General features: G+C 39.7%; 1 protein-coding gene across 2 annotated transcripts in view; it reads right to left on the bottom strand.

Moving 5' to 3' along the window:
* Positions 1–935: 935 nt before the first annotated feature.
* The window catches only part of LOC127646927 (adenosine receptor A1-like), a 29637-nt gene continuing 11754 nt past the window's right edge, over positions 936–18818 (bottom strand). Inside the window, exons 1-2 of one of the 2 annotated variants that reach the window (XM_052130909.1) lie at positions 6682–7423; positions 936–4459 (exon numbers count right to left, since the gene is read on the bottom strand). In XM_052130909.1, the coding sequence (XP_051986869.1) occupies positions 3865–4459; positions 6682–7013 (927 nt within the window). In that variant the 5' untranslated portion in view covers positions 7014–7423 and the 3' untranslated portion in view covers positions 936–3864. Of the gene's footprint in view, positions 4460–6681; positions 7424–18818 lie in introns of those variants that run through there. The other variant, XR_007970982.1, reaches the window with a different exon arrangement.

Raw genomic sequence — 18818 nt, 5'->3', positions numbered from 1 at the left:
ATCGAAAAATATATTTTGCATGTTTGCCTCTTTTTTTGTTGTTGTTGTTGTTGTTGTTCCAATATTCAGATGAGAAAAATTGAGGAATACTAAAGAGGTGTGGACATAACTCCAAAAAATGGATGAGGTACAGGTGGTGGAATGATGTCCCGGGTAACTAAAGGCATGAGGTATGCATTAAAGGGTTAAATCTGTCAAATTCTGAGTAAGGGATTTAAACATAGTTAAATGGCATAAATGGAGGTGAGAGTACTATTAATGGTAGCCGAAATCGCACCCAAATTAGCCAAAATGTTTACAAAAACAACAACATGGGAGTGGTGGTGGATGTGTAAAAATGTTGAATGGCAGACGTTACAATTTTGCAGAAATCTGCGGGAGTTCTGGGTGTGTGCAGATTTCATGTGGGTCTGCTGATATGGATTTTTCATTCACTGGGAAGTTTTTCAAATGCTAAATATCAAACTCTGCATGTTATGAAGAATGTGGATGCAATTACTGCACACCATGGCTGCAATAATGTCAACTGTCAAATGGCAATTTCTCTTCCCTTTCATCACCGCATTCAGAATTTGATAAAGACAGTGAAGAGAAGTGATATGACATAGTGATGATGTATTTTTGTATTCTTGAAACACACATGGGCACAATAGAGGTCAACTCTGAGGTCATGTTTTCTTTTTTTTTAATGACCGAGACAGGCTGATATCTATAGAGAGCATTGAAGTCTGATGTAATCTGACAAATTAGATTGCAATTGCACATTAATTAAATATTTATTTTACATAATATTCACAAACTTTTTATTTGAAAATATCTGAGGACAGAAAATTTGCATTATCACTTGATAAGACTGTCAATGTATTTCGGAACTGACATAGTTCTGTTAATTGGACAAGTGTGATTCGTTATCGGCCAATGCCTGAAAATGGCCAAAATAACGGCTGATATACACTGTCGCCATTTGGATTTAAATAAGCAGATACTTAAGAGCCTATGATTGGATCATTATTGCAGTGATTAATGCAGTATATCAATCAATCAATCAATCAATTTTATTTCTATAGCACATTTAAAACAACACATGTTGACCAAAGTGCTTCACATTATAGCAAAAACAGATCATATAAATACATAATATATAAAATATAAAAAAAACACATAAAATAAGAACCCACATTAAGCACAATTAAAAGCAAGTGAAAAAAGGTGAGACTTCAAATAAGATTTAAAAACATGAACTGATGTACAAGACCTGATATGTAGTGGAAGGCTATTCCACAGCCGTGGTGCCGCCACTGAAAAGGCCCGATCTCCCTTTGACTTAAGACGGGACTTCGGGATCGTTAAAAATAAACTCTGTGACGACCTTAGTAGTCTACAAGGCGTGTGTTGCTGAAGGAGATCCGTAATATAGGGAGGAGCCATGCCATGTAAACCCTTAAAAGTAAATAATAAAATCTTAAATTGAATCCTAAATTTGACTGGAAGCCAATGAAGAGATGCTAACACGGGATATATTGTTGTTGTTTTTTCCCGGTCAACAAACTTGCAGCAGCATTCTGGACTAACTGCAGACGTGACAGTGAAGTTTGAGAAATGCCGCAGAGCAATGTATTACAGTAATCTAGTCTTGAAGAAATAAAAGCATGTATAACAACTATCTGCTGTATATCAAGCTATCTGCTGTGTACACTACCAGTCACAAGTTTGGCACACCTATTCATTCTTTATTATTGCTATTTTCCACATTTTAAAACCATTTGAAACTCTGAAATAACACCAATGAATGTATAGGAATAATGTAGTGAACACACACACGCAACAAAAAATATTTGAGCTTATTTGACTGGATTCCAGCTTTGCATGGTCAATCTCTCAACCAACTTTTTAAACAGTATTGAAGTAGTTCCCATGTATCCCAATCAGATAACAATCCAATCAATTAAAACATGTCAAGTGACCGAAGGTCAAAGTATACTTCGGTTTTCCGCATGCCAGTACGTCCCACGTACGAAGTTCATCATCAACCCAGTCCGCGTACAGCCCAGTTTTTCATGTTTATTTATACTTTTCAAAGTCCAGTCCATGGTTATAATCACTCTTGACAGTACTAATGGTCAACATTTGAAAGATGTCAGCTTTATCACTGACATCATACCATTCCTAAATGTAATACACATCCACTTTTTCTCTTCCACATTTCCTAAGTTGATATTGCTTCAGACTTCCACATATTTTTGCAATAACCATACTAAGAGAAACTGCTTCTCATTTTTATTTTCTAAATGCAATGAGCTTGTTCATCAAATGATGGCTATGATGGGATTTGGTTCAAGGTTCTTATTAAATTCCTCAGCGAGGCATCGAAAAACTTTTGACCAACGTATTCGTGACTATGTGGATTCAATTTGTTAATGAGTTCAAGGGTTTCATGCTAACAAATAGTCCCAAATTTAAGGATGTGCTTTCTAACATAATCCCGAATATGTAGAAACCTAAAGTAACTTGATGTAGGTATATCATATGTACTTTGAAGCTGGTAAAAAGAAGCAAACACTCTGTCTATGTATAATACTTTACATCACAAATTCCTTTCTGTTTCACAGCCCAGGTTTTGCAGTCCTCATCTGTGCATGTGCACCTGCCGTTGACTGTAACAAAGAGTCACAAAACAATCGTAGTGCATATGCGTCAAACACGTAATAATGTGCTTGTGATTAAAAAGAGTAAAGGCCAAAGTACATTTCTGTTGTCACAGCATGCATGACGTAAATTTCGTCATCAGTACAGTCCATGTGGACTGTCATACAGTCCACGTGGACATGCCCAGATTTTCTCGACAAGGCCCGGATATATTTTGTTTTTCTACATTCCAGATCGGATCGTGCCAAGTCAACTGCATTGCCTTTTAAAGTTTACTCAACTGCTTTGTGATGCTCTTTTAGTGCAGTCAACAGCTGATGTATGCGCCGACAATGCGCACAGTCCTTGTGTGTCCAGAAAATCTAGGCCACGCACGGACAGTCCTGATGATGAAATTTGTGTGGGCGGAGTGATCAGCAATGCGGATAACCAAAGTATTCTTTGGGAGTTCAACGCGGACAGTCCTCGTCTGTGCTAAAAGAGTATCACAATGCAGTCGCGGTGTGCATGCGTCGAATGCAGTCGTATTCGCTCACAGTCACAGGAGTTTGCTTATATAGGCAACGCGGTCGACCGGGGCCGATCAGAGGCCTTAAAAGTGCCTACACACCTACAGTTTATGGTGTGTCAGAGAATGCTGCAAAAGCATTGATTGAAATGGGGATGGTGAATCGGTTGGTCAGAGAGGGAAAACCCAAGGATTTTCAATAGCGACGCTCAGCCACTGAGAGCATTTAAACTTTTGCTGAACGCAATCTGACGTAGGCATGCGTTGACCAATGAGAATCTCAGAAAAGCGGGACTACTGTAGTTGTGCGGTGAAATCGAAAAAACATGGAGGGAAAAAAAATGCCTCTTCCTCTGTGGGACACGCCTTCCAAACGTACCTTACGTATTCCCATGCGTCATATGCTCCTTCCAAGCTTTCCCTAGTTTAAAAGCGACCTATAGAGCAAACTTTTAAAGACTGAGAGCTCGACCATGGAACGGCATGTGAACAAAACCAAAGCATACCAGAGACTTTATGTCCATAAAGTGTGTCCAAACTTTAGACTGGTAGTGTATCAACAGTTCATAATAAGGTTAGCGTATATTTTGTTTGATGCATAGACCCATAGACACATGCTAATCTTTCTGATTTATGGTACAAACAACCTGTGGAGTGGGACTTTTTTCATGGTACATTTGATAATGCTGTTTGAGTTGCTGCTGGCGTTATTATCCAAAGTCTGGCTGCTCTGGTCTGCCTACTGTTCTAAAGCACATTAACTTAATTAGGATGGCTTTATATGCCGCCTTAATCTTTGGGATCTTGAAAGCGTACACTATTGGGTTAACTGCAGAGTTGGCATGCGAGAGGAGTACCCCTATGTGGATGACTACATGGGGTAAAGGTTGATTTGTGATGGAGTAAGCCGTATTCATGATGTGAAGTGGAAGCCAGCACACGGCAAACAGTACCAGGATCAATGCTAGTGAACAGGCCAGTTTTCGCTCTTTACGATAAAACGACCTGGACTCCGCAGCTTTCCCGACTCCATTTCTCAGTTGTTTAGATATTGTATAAAAGATAAAAATATAGAGGGCAAACATTATGACAATGGGTGTAAGTATACAGGCAACAAAGTTGAAGTTGACCATATAGGACATAGATATGACTGTGACAAATTGGCACTTAATGGTTGAGTTGGTGTTTGTCGTCAGGTCAACTTTGTGCCATCCAAACAAAGGGATGAGACCCAGTATGGAAGCGGAGATCCAACATACTGTGATGGCTGCCCACAAGTGTTGTTTTTTGCCTTCTCCTCTGAACCTGAAAATAGAAGATACATTGGTAACAATTTACAATAAGGTTCCATTTGTTAACATTAGGTATCATAAACTAACAATTAACAATATTTTAAACTGCATTTACTTGTATTGTAATGTAATTTTCTATGTAGGTATTTCTTCAACTTTTAGCACTAGAAAGTAAAGTTTAAAAAAATGTCACACTCTTACTAGTTTATTTAATCTAACTACTGACAAAGTCTAACAGTGTATGTACATTTCTGAAAGTCGTGAACATTTTCACCACAGTGTCATTTCTAGCACATCTCAAACCCTGTATGTTACTATAAATTCTCCTCCCTGCCCAGTAGGTGGCGATATGCCAAAAACAAAAGAAGAATGCTGAAGTGAAAGTGGAGATTTACAGTAAAAAGTACTTACATTTGTGATCTGTTTCTCACTCACACCTATCATATTGCTTCTGAAGACTTGTATTAAACCACTGGAGTCCTATGGATTACTTTTATGCTGCCTTTATGAGCTTTTTGGGCCTTCAAAATTCTGGCCTCCATTCAGTTGTATTGTATGGACCTACAGAGCTGAAATATTCTTCTTAAAATCTTTGTTTGTGTTCAGCATTAGAAAGAAAGTCATGCACATCTGGGATGGCATGAGGGTGAGTAAATGAGAAAATGTACATTTTTGGGTGAATTATCTCTTTAAATAATATTGTCCCACTTTTTGCATAATTTAACAAAATGTAATCTTAATTGGAAATTACGCCCATTAAAAATATTCTGCTCAAGTTTAAGTTATTTACCTTGAATTTTCTTTGTTTTCTTTACACATTAATTCAGGCATCCCAACCTGCAAAAAGTCATTTCAGGGAGGTATCCCGGACCCCCCCCCCAAAAGATATAAATGCATAATATATAATTTCTTTAGGCTATAGGCCTATGCAATTATTTGTTAATTATGTAGATTACTTTTAATATAAACTGCTTATACTATTTACGTAAACTGCTTTTATTTATATTCCATTGCAACTTTAAACAGGTCTAAGGAGTTTATTGTTTTCATGTAGCCTAGGTAACTAGCCGGCCTGAACAATATGCACATGAAATGACACTTGTTTAACTCACCTCAACATGTCTTTTACAATCATTTAACCCGCCATGGGCAATGCTGAAGTCACTGTTACAAACTGTACAGCGTGCAAGACTGTCATTATGTTTCACTCTTATTAGACAGGGGTACACTTTCCTGTAGTCTGGCGTAAAATGTGTCTTATATTTTCGCTTTTTGGGGCACTCTCCCTCTGCCATGGCGCTCCTGTGTCTAGATACACTGTCCTGATTAATTAGGTTCGGGAGAAGAGATAAAAGCCCGCCCACACTGACAATTGATTGGTTGACTTACCGAAACAGGCCAATCAGGATGCTCTCTGTCTTACATGCACTTCTTGCTGCACACACGCACACACACACGCAAGGTCTCTCGCTCTCTCCCTCTCTGCCGTGCGCGCTACACGGTTTGGAGCACAGTCTAACCGCTCTTGCTCGCTCGCTCTTGATTCCGGGAGATTTTAACTAATTTGCGGGCATCAGGGAGCCGCTATCAATACGCGGGAGACTCCCGGAACTTCCGGGAGACTTGGGATGTCTGTTAATTGTCTTATGTTTTATCTCAAGCATGATCTTAACTGATGCTTTTGTCCACTTGGTTAACAGGTACACTGACTTAAAAAAAAAAAAAAAACTTTATGAGGGGCAAAATGGTTTTGTGAGGTAGAAATGATGCCACAACTGTGCACTGTCCTAATTTTGGAAAGATTGATAGAAATGCTTTTTTTTTCCCACAATAAATATTTAAATGGATTGTTTATTTAACTCTTTGTTTAGATGGCATGCAATAATGTGTATTTTTATAATGGATTTTCATAGTGTAATATTGAAAGTTGAGGTCAGGTCAAGCTAAAACTGTCAAATCTATACATAAAAGGCATTTGAAAAGTACCAGAAATAAATTATAAAGGGCTGGTTTCTTAGAGAGTTTTTTGACAATTTGAAACAATTTGACATTTGTATTTCATTACAACATTCTTCTGTTGTGTTGCATCTCAGATTACATTATCTGACCTCATACTAAGAAAAAACATGTATCATTTCCAATAATTATCTAATTTAATCTGCAAGCCTGTAATTTCTCTGTCACTTGAGAAAAACTTTAAATATGAATTACAAAAGACATGACAAACGTTCAAACCTGAGAGGGTTATAGACACGCAGGGATCGGTCGACTGCGATGGCCAGCAGGGAGTGTACAGATGCCTGGGTCAACACGATGATCACGCAGCTGATAAAGAGGCAGCTGTGGAAACTAGTCTCCACACCTATATCAACTACCAAGGCAAGAGGCACAGCCACAGCCCCCACCAAAAAATCTGCAACTGCCAGCGACACGACAAAACAAAATGTGGTCTGTTGGAGAGCTCGCCTGGACCAGACAGCCCAGAAGACCAGCAGGTTGCCAAAGCAACATCCTATAGCAATGGAGACTTCCAAAAAAGTATAGATCACCTTTTCAACATCAGCCATGGCAAGTTAAAGAAGCAGAAGAACCTAAGAGGAACTTAGTGGTGGCATTGGTGGTCTAGATAGGAAGCTGTCTTCGGAAGGAAGTCACTGACTCAAACATGCTGAATTTGCTTGATTCAGATGTGCTTATATTTACACCAACCTTCTGACAATCAAGGCAGATGTACCAGGCAGTTGTTTTGTTATTTTATTAAACTGATGAGCTATGTGTGGGTGTACAGTGTCATTTTTGTCAAAGGAAAAAAAATCCCATTTAACTTAAACATCAACACATAGTAATGTTAAATCCCAAATGAGCTATGATAGTTTCTGGAGAGACTCCCAACTCATCACAAGCTTTTGACTTCCTCAACAGGGTAAAATTCACCAAGGCCAGATGTATTCAAATTTTAGGATGTTGTTTTGTCTCACTGGAGGCATTTTGAGCACTGAAATATAATTGTTTTAATCTAATGATTGGCACCTGACATAAAAAATGTCAGTCCACCCCAGCAATCTCTAACACAAATTTATTTTCGCATAATCACAACAAACGACTGTGATTGGGCCGTTTTCACCAGCGCTGAGAAAAGTAACAGGTGCAAATAGAAAATAGAAAACGCTGGCTATGTGCCATCGGTTATTTAAAGTACATCTAAATACTGACCATGATTTAAAATTAACATTCGCTAAATAGGTGAAAATTTACCTTTTCGAGTTAAGTTGTCAACTCACTTGCCAATTTGGCCGATTATATGACGCTACAACTTAATATTTTCCCTGACAATATTCCAGCAATCCATTCATTTGCCCGGTATTTTCCTTCGGCTGTTTAGAAACCGAGTTAGCCAAAAGCGATTCGCAAATCAAACACTCTGTTGAATCGGTTCTTTTCAAAATGGTCATATCAAGTCATTGAAAAGAACTGACTGAATCGTTTGAAGTGGTCTTGCACTCCTTACAACATATTTTACTTTTTCGTAAACAAAAACCACTTGAAGAAGTGGAATATATTTACCTTTAATCAACTAAAAATAATGTCTTAAAGGTCTACTTTCTTTTATTTTACTCCAAAAGAAAGGAATTGTAATTTTGAACCATATGTATAAAATCATGAGCTGAGATCTAGACTCCTGTAACATCAGTAACCTTATAAAAGCTGTTTTATTCTACATTTAGAGTGTCCCCTCATGGGGGTGGCCATATTGAGATCACATGACCAGCACATGACTTGCTTAATCTTTAACTCATTGATTATAGTAATCATGGCTGACTGTGAATAGTGAATTTCTGCAATGGCATCAGTAACTGAAAACTATTGGTTTTGAATGATGCTGCATCCAAGCCACTACTCAGCGTAAGTCCAAAATGACAAGCCAAAAAAAAGTTACTGAGTGTACCTTTAAAGCATACGTAAGTAATTCCTATGCCACTAGCGCCACCAAACGAATTTAAAAAAATAAAAAATTATCTTTCTGAATATGCTCCCCTTCTGCCATTGGTCAAAGAAACTGATAGTCCTGCCCCACGACATTGGTCAGGTCAATGTTATTGTCACCCTTGATATGGGTCGCTCAAAACAAACACACAGTTTCAAGAACATTAATCTATGAATGGCTTACTTTTATAGTTTCCCCTGCATATTAAGCTGGGATAGGATAACATATTTTAACACCAAAAAAGTTACACACTTAAGCATTAAGTTCATTACCCTCATGCGAGTGAAGTTTGTGAACGTGTATTTGTGAACGTAAATTGTAAACACATTTCGCATTTGTCGACCGCATGTGTCATCAAGGCTTAAAAGTGAGTAGGACACTTCGAATGCAGCCTTCTTTCACGGGAATTCGGAGGATGCATGATCCTTCGTGGGCACTCACAACCCACAATTCTTTGCTTCAACAGAAATACCTAAAAACAATTACGCAAATTTGCCCGTAAATATGATGTTCAAACGCAAGGAATGTTAATTCCCATGTTGAAATACCTTAGTAGATGTGTGCAGAGTATATAACATGTATAATTTTATTAATATATAATTAAAATAAAGAATTAGACTAAAAGTACACCTGTAAAAACTATTTTCTTTTCTCTTTACATTATTATAACTCTCCTAAAATGTACCTCATACATTCCCTTCCAAAGGGACTGTTCCCTTCTCAGTCAAAGCACTCGCGCTTGTTAAAGTGTGGCGTGCTGTCATAGCAACCCGTTACGTTACGTTACGTTTGTCCTACGAAGGCCGTCTCGTTTAAACGATATTTATTTAAAGGAGGAAGCACGCAACCTTCGAAACGAGACACAGCCTATATTGACCCATGTACAAAAAAAAACATGTATTTCGGTGTTATTTTCCCCCCACCCGTTTTCTGGCAGGTCCCACCTCCTGGATTCGGATTGGCTACTAAGAGCTACTTACAAGCGGTTAGATTTTCACTGACTGTGATGACGCGTTTCCGCCTTATTTAGCCGCGTAAATCTAGTAAACGTTTTTATTTGATACTTTTTTTTAAATATTGAGTGTAAGTTTGTAACATTATTCTTTGTGTTATATTACCCTGTAATTGGTTTATTTTTATTTTTTTTAAGAATTACTACAGCTGTGAGGGGGTTTTATTACAGCTGCTGAGAGAATGACCGTAAATTTGGCATCTTCTCCCATCTGATTGTCTTAATTCACCGTTTTCTATTTATTTCATCTTTTGGAAAGTCATTCAAATGTAATTCTGAACTTTTCTTTTGCTTTTGGAGCAAATGGTAAGTGAAAATAACATTTGCTGTGATTTCCCATTCACTCACATTCACTGCTGTCGAAGTTTACCCTGCAAACATTTACTGGAGTGTGATAAAGGTTGTTCATATAGCCTTATAACCTATAAGTTGCAGAAAAACAAACAGCCAATAAGTTTGAAGTTCAGCGCAAATTTTAATTGGTTATCTTTAGACAAGACAAAACTATCACATGCATTTAAATCAGCTGTTTACTGACTTGATTAACTGTTTACTTACTCAATTAATATTATAATGGTGGCGATTTAATACTGTATGAACGCGCGTGTGTGTGTTTGTTTACTCTCTCCTGTCCTATACAACGTAAGTTATGACCATAACTGTGGATCTATGAGACCGAACGATGACCATCACCACGGTCTTACCTTGAATGACGCCATTCTTCCGCCTATCCTCGAGACCTAATATCAACAATGTCAGGTGACTGACCTTAGGGGTTGCTATATAACATCCAGGTGAACCAACCACTTCCTCTTGCCTGGAACGCCCAGTTCGTCCCGAGTGACAAGGGATGGTGACGGTCATCGTTCGGTCTCATAGATCCATAGTTATGGTCATAACTTACGATCTATTTCGACCTCACTCAGACCGTCACCACGGTCTTACCTTGGATGACTTATACCACCAGGGTCACTAGGGGTTCATTTAGTCACAGATAATAAAGCAGACCCGAAAGAATTCGGATTTGACCCATTAATCCTATAAAATCTAGTGAACGTGTATGGGCTGCTCCAAGGGGCTGCTGCACAGATGTCTGAGAGCGCTACCCCCTTGAGTGCCGCCCAGGAAGTAGCCATGCTCCTGGTAGAGTGAGCCACCAGATCACCAGGGATAGGTAGATTTTGGTTGACATAAGCTTGTGAAATTGTATCCACTACCCAATGAGACAATCGTTGCTTAGACACAGGTTTGCCTGCACACCTCTTGTCAAAGCATATGAATAGTTGCATGTGTGACTGCTGAAATTGATGAGTACGCTCAATGTATGTGTGCAATGCTCTAATAGGACATAGAGAAGAATTATCTAACCCAGCACCCGAACAAAGGGGACCTGGACGGAAAGCATCAAGCTCAATCACTTGATTTATTGTACTAGGTTTAAGGACCTTGGGTAGAAATGACGGGTTTGGCCAAAGAAAAACCCCTGTTTTTTCCGCCTTCCATCTCAAGCATTCTTCACTGACTGATAAAGAGTGTAATTCACCAACTCTCTTGGCCGAACATATCGCCAGTAGGAAGACTGTCTTCCATGTCAAGAACTTGAGATCGGCTTGCTCCAGAGGTTCAAAAGGTGCTTTGGTCAGTGAGTGTAAGACAATAGAAAGGTCCCAAGCAGGTGCTCTCATACTTCTCCTTGGATGTAAACGGTGTGCACCCTTAAGAAATTGAGACACCAAAGGGTGTTTGCCAATATTTGCACCATCCACTGATACATGAAAGTGGGAGATGGCTGCAATGTAGACCTTTATGGTATTAACTGACTTCCCCGAATCGATCAATGATTGAAGAAAACGAAGAACCAAACTGGTGTCACACTTGGCTGGATCTAGTTGTTGGTCTTGACACCACGTTGAGTATATCCGCCACTTGCTAGAATAGTTACTCCACGTAGATGGTGCCTTAGAACTATTTATTGTCCTCAATACAGCTTCGTCTAAGTCTTTAGAGAGGGGCTGAGCAAGGGCCATACCCACAGTTGTAGTATCTCTGGTTTTGGGTGCCAGATTTGGCCCTCCGCTTGGGAGAGAATATCGGCTCTCTTTGGTAACTGCCAAGGTTGACCTTGGACCAAACGTACAAGGTTCGGAAACCAATGCTTTTTTGGCCACCTGGGGGCCACAAGTAAAACCTTGCGATGACCCAACGCTACCCTGTTGAGCACCAGGTGAATCAGAGGTAGGGGAGGAAAGGCGTACAACAATCCCTCCGGCCATTCTTGAGATAGTGCATCTATCCCCAAGGGACCTCCCTGGTTGTTCAGGGAATACCATAGAGCAATGAGTTGTCTCTGTAGTCGCAAACAGATCGACCCTCGCCATTCCGAACTGACTCCATATGATTCTTACCACTTCGGGATGGAGACGCCACTCTCCCGGGAGAGGTCCAGTTCGAGACAGCAGGTCTGCTGCTCTGTTTGCTACTCCCGGTATGTATACTGCTCTGAGTGATGAGAGCTTCAGAAATGCCCAAGAGAGTAGTTCCTTTGTCACCTGGAGACATCAGCTGATCTGGTGCCGCCTTGGTGATTGATGTGGTACACTGCAGACATGTTGTCTGTTCTCACCAAAACATGTTTGTTCTGCAACAACGGGAGCAAAGCCCTCAAGGAGAGATGGACTGCCTTGAGTTCCAGCACATTGATGTGCTCCGAGGTCCAAGGGGATTCCCAGAGTCCCCTGATGGACCTGCCTTCCCAAACTGCTCCCCAGCCTGTTAGAGAAGCATCTGTCGTTATCACAGATCGCCTTGCTGGGATGTTGCCTAGAGGAACCTCTTGTGATGGTAACGTCTTCGTATTCCAAGGGCGTAACATTTGGATACATCTTCATGTAACCTTTATCTTCACATGCCTTTGTAATTTGGGATGCAAGTGGAAGTTGTTCAACCAACGTTGTAGTGGACGGGTTCTGAGAAGGCCGAGTGGGACCACAGTCACTGCCGCTGCAATCATGCCCAATAATCGCTGAAATTGAATTAACTTCATTCTCTTGTTCAGACGAAATGACTGAGCTAGACTGACCAACTGTTCCACCCTCTGGGGTGACAAAGATGCAGTCATCAGTTGGGAATCCAGCGAAATTCCCACAAACACTGTCTGTTGTCTGGGACTTAGATTGCTCTTTTCCCAGTTCACCTTGAAACCCAGTGACTGTACATGTTGAAGGACCATTTCTGTGTCCTTCAGTACTTGGCTGCGAGAAGGAGCACAAATTAGCCAGTCGTCCAGGTATGATAGAATTTTCAAACCTGCACATTGAAGAGGACGAAGGGCTGCAGAAACCACTCTGGTGCAGACCCTTGGAGACAGAGACAGGCCAAATAGAAGGACCCTGAACTGGTAGACCCGATCTTGAAAAGAAAAGCGAAGAAACGGGCAATGATCCTGACAGATGGGTATGTGGAAATATGCATCCTTTAAGTCTATGGAAGTGAACCATTCTCCCGGTTCTATGGATTCCAGAATTTGAACTGTAGTCAGCATTTTGAAGGGCAATACTTTTATGAATCGGTTCAGCTGTCGTAAGTCCAGAATGGGTCGAAGTCCCCCGTCTTTCTTTGGTACTAGGAAATACTTCGAATAGAACCCAGTGAGCTGTTTGCTGGTACTTATCTGTACAATTGCTTTTTTCTGTACTAAGACTGTGATTTCGTTGGCCAAAATTTGTGCCTGGACTGGGTTTCTGACTATGGTCATTTGAACCCCTGAAAAAGTAGGAGGGCGCCACCGGGACTGTATCCTGTATCCTGTCTTGATGGTATCTAGAACCCAAGGATCTGATGTTACCTTCTCCCAACTGTCCAGGCATAGTTGGGAGCATTCTCCGGCGACTCCAAGACCGCTATGCCTGGCCTCCCCGAGGTTTGAAACCCCTGGTAGTACGCCTCTTAAATGACCCTCCCCTGACTGGAGTATGAGACTGGTCAGTTTGGGGAGCCTGGTAAAATGGTCTGGTGCCTTGATCATGTAATTGGTAACACCTGGTTCGCCTTCTGTCATACCCCCGAGTTTCTGAACGTGGAAAGTGTGGGGGCTGAAAGGAATGGGCTGCTCTATGGCCATATTTGGTAAGTCCACCAAATGTCTGCTGAACTGATTCCCTTCTGCGTCTTGCTTGATCAGCAGTGTCCAGCAGAGACTGTGAATCAGTGTGAAATATCCGACCTGGAACCACTGGCATATTAGTCAGGTCTTTCCTAATAGCGTCAGGCAAAGATGTCTGCGCCAACCAGATTTGTCTTCTGGCTAAGATAGCTGAAGACATGGATGCTCCAATATCCCTAGTAAGCTGTGAGTGTGTGATGAGTGCTGTGTCAATTAAACTCATCATATCATGCTCTTCTTTATTAACAACCTTCCTCAAAGCAGCCAGAACTATTGCTAAAGCATTTCCTGATCGAGCTGCTCGGGTAGCTGCATTATACGCTTGGCTCATTAACCGATCGGTCTTTTGGCACTCTTTACCAGGACAACGAGGGTTATCTGTAACCTTATCAGGTCCCAAAGTGGTTAAGGCTGCGATCTCTCGCTCCACTGATGGCATGTTCCCCATACCACTCTCAGGGGGATAATCCAATTTAACAAACCGCCTGCAACCTGCATTAAACTGGGGTGCAGCCTTTGGATTATTCCAGGCTTTCCTCAGCATCTGGGAATAATCCTCAGCCACAGGAATGGACACAGTAGGCTGTGCAGGGGAAATACTCGTCCATACACCTTGTGTGGGGGTTGGAGCTGTAGCTTCTTCCTGAGCACCAAGGCCCAGGATCCTTGCTGCACTTAAAATGCGTGAAAGAATGTCAGAATGCAGGCTTCCTTCTGAAACTTCGGACCTTCCTCATTTTCGCCAATATCCTCCTCACTACCATAAAGGGAATTATTTGCATGCAGTGACACAGCATCCATAGAATCATCCCTCTCTTCCTGATGTGGTGTTAACTCATCTCCAGGAGAGGGTGCAATAGGGGCTGCAGATGGCTGCGTGCTAATTGAAGTGTTACATGTTTCAAGCTTACCAGCTAAGTCACGTAATGCTGCCAATATTTGTAACTGAGTATCGTCCTTGGGCTCTTGCACTACCGTGGCCTTCTCCCGTTTATCTTGAGGCATGTCAGAACTTGGAGACCTGATCGACTCATCAGGCCCCTTGCGTTTGTGAGAGGGACTACTGGGAATCATTTCTTTGCCACCAGTTAAATGTTTGGCTCTCTGCACTCTTTCCTGCAAAGTTAGCTCTATTGCAGCTGCACAGGGGTTTTCGATATCATCTAACAGATGTTGCATACCCAAACAGGAGGGACATTCACGGTGCCCATCTCTTGACTGTATGCCAGTTTGGCAAAACCGACATCTTGAGTGACTCATAACAACAAGCCAGAGGTCAAGTCACTCATATAATAAAGGTCTATGATAATAAAACTAAATAAATAGACAGATTAACTGTAACGAATCACAGTATTTTAATTCATTCTTGGAGTTGAACTGCAAGATTTTAAAATAAACTAGCGACAATGCCATTAACATAGATTGTGACGAATCACCATTCATTAATCAAATCAAACACTTCCTTAAACTGCAGGTATCAGTTAAACACAGTTAACCAGATATCCTTAATATATAGATTGTGCCGAATCACTTCATACTCATCTTTCAAAATAAGTCTGCGAACAGAACTCCTTGAAAATCATATAATCTAGTAGAAAATAATATATCCATCACTCTAAGTGCGCACACGCGGTAAACAAGATGGAAAAACTCTCTTCTGCTGCGAACAGCTGACCCAAGAACCAATAATAAATACCTGTAAACAAGCTGAAAAAATAAAGAAACACTCACTGACGTGCGGAGAAAACCACCTCAATCGTCAGGGACGTGAAGCACCTGCACGAAAATGTGACGGATTGGAACTAGTTTTTCCTGTAATCAAAAATTCGCTCTACCGCGACGGTCTCAGATGAGGCGAGAAAGGCAAGAGGAAGTGGTTGGTTCATCTGGATGTTATATAGCCAACCCCTAAGGTCAGTCACCTGACATTGTTGATATTAGGTCTCGAGGATAGGCGGAGGAATGGCGTCATTCAAGGTAAGAACGTGGTGACGGTCTGAGTGAGGTCGAAATAGATCTGATATACCTATTTACTATACAGTATATTCCATACAGCTCAATATAGGCTACAATATGTAACATCATTTTTCACTTATTTTCTATAAGTTATTATCATTAATTAATTCTGCAATTCGTTTTTTATTATTAAAAAGTATATTATTTCAAATTAACAATTAGATCAAAGGGTTAGTTCACCCATAAATAAAAAAGATCTCATAATTTACTCACCCTCATGCCATCACAGATGTGTATGACTTTCTTTCTTCACCAGAACTCAAATGAAGATTTTTAGACAAATATTTCAGCTCTGTGATGATCATACAATGATGATTTGATTTTCAAAGACATTCAAAAAAAAATTTCTCCAGTAAAATATTTAAAATAAAAATGTCCATTCATGTCTTCTTGAACTCTTTCTATCTCAAACTGAATTTCTTCACATTCCATCTCTACGTAATAATGTATTTCTTTTCCACAGCATTCTCAGAAATGTCTGAAATAGTTAATTACATAAAATACATATTCTCTCACGGGAAGTGATACTTACCTTGATATTTTATATTTTTATATTTGACATAAAGGGAAACCAAAGATATGGGAGCCAGGCAAACTCAGTTTGGCATAAAAAAAAATATATTTTTCATATCATACATTATTGTTTAGGACAGAGTGATGTTGATGGTTTTTTTTAATGGCCTATGCCGATATCCAGAGAGCAGGGTAGCCGATAGGCTGATACAATGCCGATATATCACACAATTTAATATAGTGAATAACAAACATGAAATTGCTAAATAAAGAACTCTTATTAAGCACTAAATTTACAAAATGTCACACAAAACTACAAAAATTACATTGTATTATTAAAGGTGATTTCTGTTTAGTCCTCAAATTTTAGTAATTTATTTGCTCATGAAGAAATTGTTAATATATAAGAAAGAAGGACATAACAGTACACACAGTAGTCCAGCAACCATGGATGGCATGTCCATGTTAGCAATCGCATTTACTCAAAAAATACTGAATCAAACCAATTGTACATACAGTGTATAGTGAAGCGCTTTTACCTTGAACTTGCACTCAAGCGTTCGTGCGGATCCAGAATGAGCGTCAGTCTCCTGATAGTTTAAACGGCCTGATCACCTGCTTGGATTGTCACAGACTGACCGTCATGATTTGTGTATCAGAGGAACTTTTGATCCCGATCCTGAAGTTTTGATTCTGGCTGATGGAATACACACTTCAGAGGAAGATATTAGAGGAGTGCTCGATGGGAAGTAAAGGCTGGATTTTCATGACGTTCATGAATTACATCTGTTTAAATGAGATATCTGCATATTTGCAATTGGTATATAGCACAAGTTTTATTGATGTTTGCCTTTTATCATTGGAAAAGAATGTTAAAGGTAGCAGGGAACTGTTGAGGAGAGACTGTTAGAATATGTGCTTCAGAGGAAGATTTATGAGCACTCCTCAGGATACTGGATCTGCTGAAGTTTTGTGAGGTTGGTTTATTACATATGTTTAAACGAGATATGCGTATATTTGCAGCCGGTATATGATATTAGTTTGATTGATATTTGCCTTTTTATCAATAGACGAGGCAGTTTAAGTTACATGCAACTGTTGTGGAGAGAGAGGGAGAATGAAACAGGAGAGCACTTTAACGTTATGTGCTCAAACGCATCTGTCGCGACTGATATGCGGACAATTTAAATGACACCGTGTTGCACAGCAGTCTATTATTGTAGTATCACAATGATACGTAACAACAAAACGAACCATGACTGGCTGTTTACATGTCTCAGTCTCTTCACATCTAAGCAGGTGATTTTCGGTGCCCTCAAGAAAATAATCGGCCAAACAGGAACATTTATCAGCCGTTGCAATAATTAAAAAAAGTCAGAATATCATCGATTTATCACCACGTTGATATATCGGTCGAACACTACTAATTATATCAATAGTGGGAGTTGCCGGAATACGGGTGGGAAAAAAATATTATTATTTACTGTATTTTATTTTTGCAATATATTGATTGAGAAGCGCATCTAGCATGTAAAAAGCACTTTTGGGATAAATCACTGAACTTTTAAGAGGGATTCCAGTCATCCCACACACTAGATTGTCTTTTATTATTAAAAAAGAACAGTCTTCATTTGAGCTAATCAGTGCAAAGTGGCTATTTCTAACAGAATTACGCAGAAAATAATTGCAATACATAATATTTCAAGAATTTTTATTATATTTATTAATGAAATTCATGAGTTTGTAGGTTCATACAATGCAAGTGAATGGTGCCCAGAACTTTGAAGCTTTAATAAGCACATAAATGCTGCATATAAGTAATCCATAAGACTACTTCTGAAGAGTAGGGCCTTAAATCAACCAACGTTCTGCTTGATTGTGTCGCTGGCCATTCCTTGTTGGAGTTTTGGCCATTCCACTTGCTGTTGTTGTGGACATATGTGTTTCAATGCCTTTCTATGCATGCCTCTTCAGAAATTGTGTCCTTATAGTACCATTGCAAGCATCTGTGCTCACCCTTCTGGCTATTGCAGTAGACCGATCTCTGCGTGTTTGTGCCCCTTGAGGCCAGTTTTGAAGTGACATGGACCACATGGATACGTTTTAACATCTGTCAGATGTTTTAAAAGTACAAACAGATTGTGGTTTATTCTATAAATTGGTGTGTTGTAATTTAGTCATTTTTATGGGGGTTTCTTTAACTTCAGGCACTTTTAGCACTGTGGACTTCCAGTAATAAAAAATCTCAACAAAAATGTTTTCACACCCCCCACAATTTTTTTATCCATCATCTAATAATGTCCAACATGGTATGAACATGCACCACAGAAGATTTATGTATTTTCCCACCACAGTCTCATTTCCAGCACATCTCATTTATTGTGTTTGATAAAATTCTGTGCTGGTAATGAAGCTGATGGAAATTACATTTTACCCATTTTTCTAATAAAATTACGTACTGTTTGTTTGTTTTACTAAGGCTAATTTCATGGCTAACATTTATTGTATCTTAAAACACACAATTGAATAATATTTTCACACTTTGTGCATAATTTGGCCATAATTACAGCTTGATTGTAAATGAAGCCCATTAAAAAAATATTCTTGTCACAAGTGATATTTACCTTGATTTTTTTTCTTTGTTTTCTTCTGGTCTCGTATTTCATCTCAAGCATGCTCTTCAC

Source organism: Xyrauchen texanus, chromosome 7 (genome assembly GCF_025860055.1).
Source record: "Xyrauchen texanus isolate HMW12.3.18 chromosome 7, RBS_HiC_50CHRs, whole genome shotgun sequence".
In the NCBI taxonomy this organism is placed as follows: Eukaryota; Metazoa; Chordata; class Actinopteri; order Cypriniformes; family Catostomidae; genus Xyrauchen; species Xyrauchen texanus.
The sequence above is the reverse complement of the archived record's forward strand: the minus strand, read 5'-3'. Positions and strand labels throughout refer to the sequence as shown.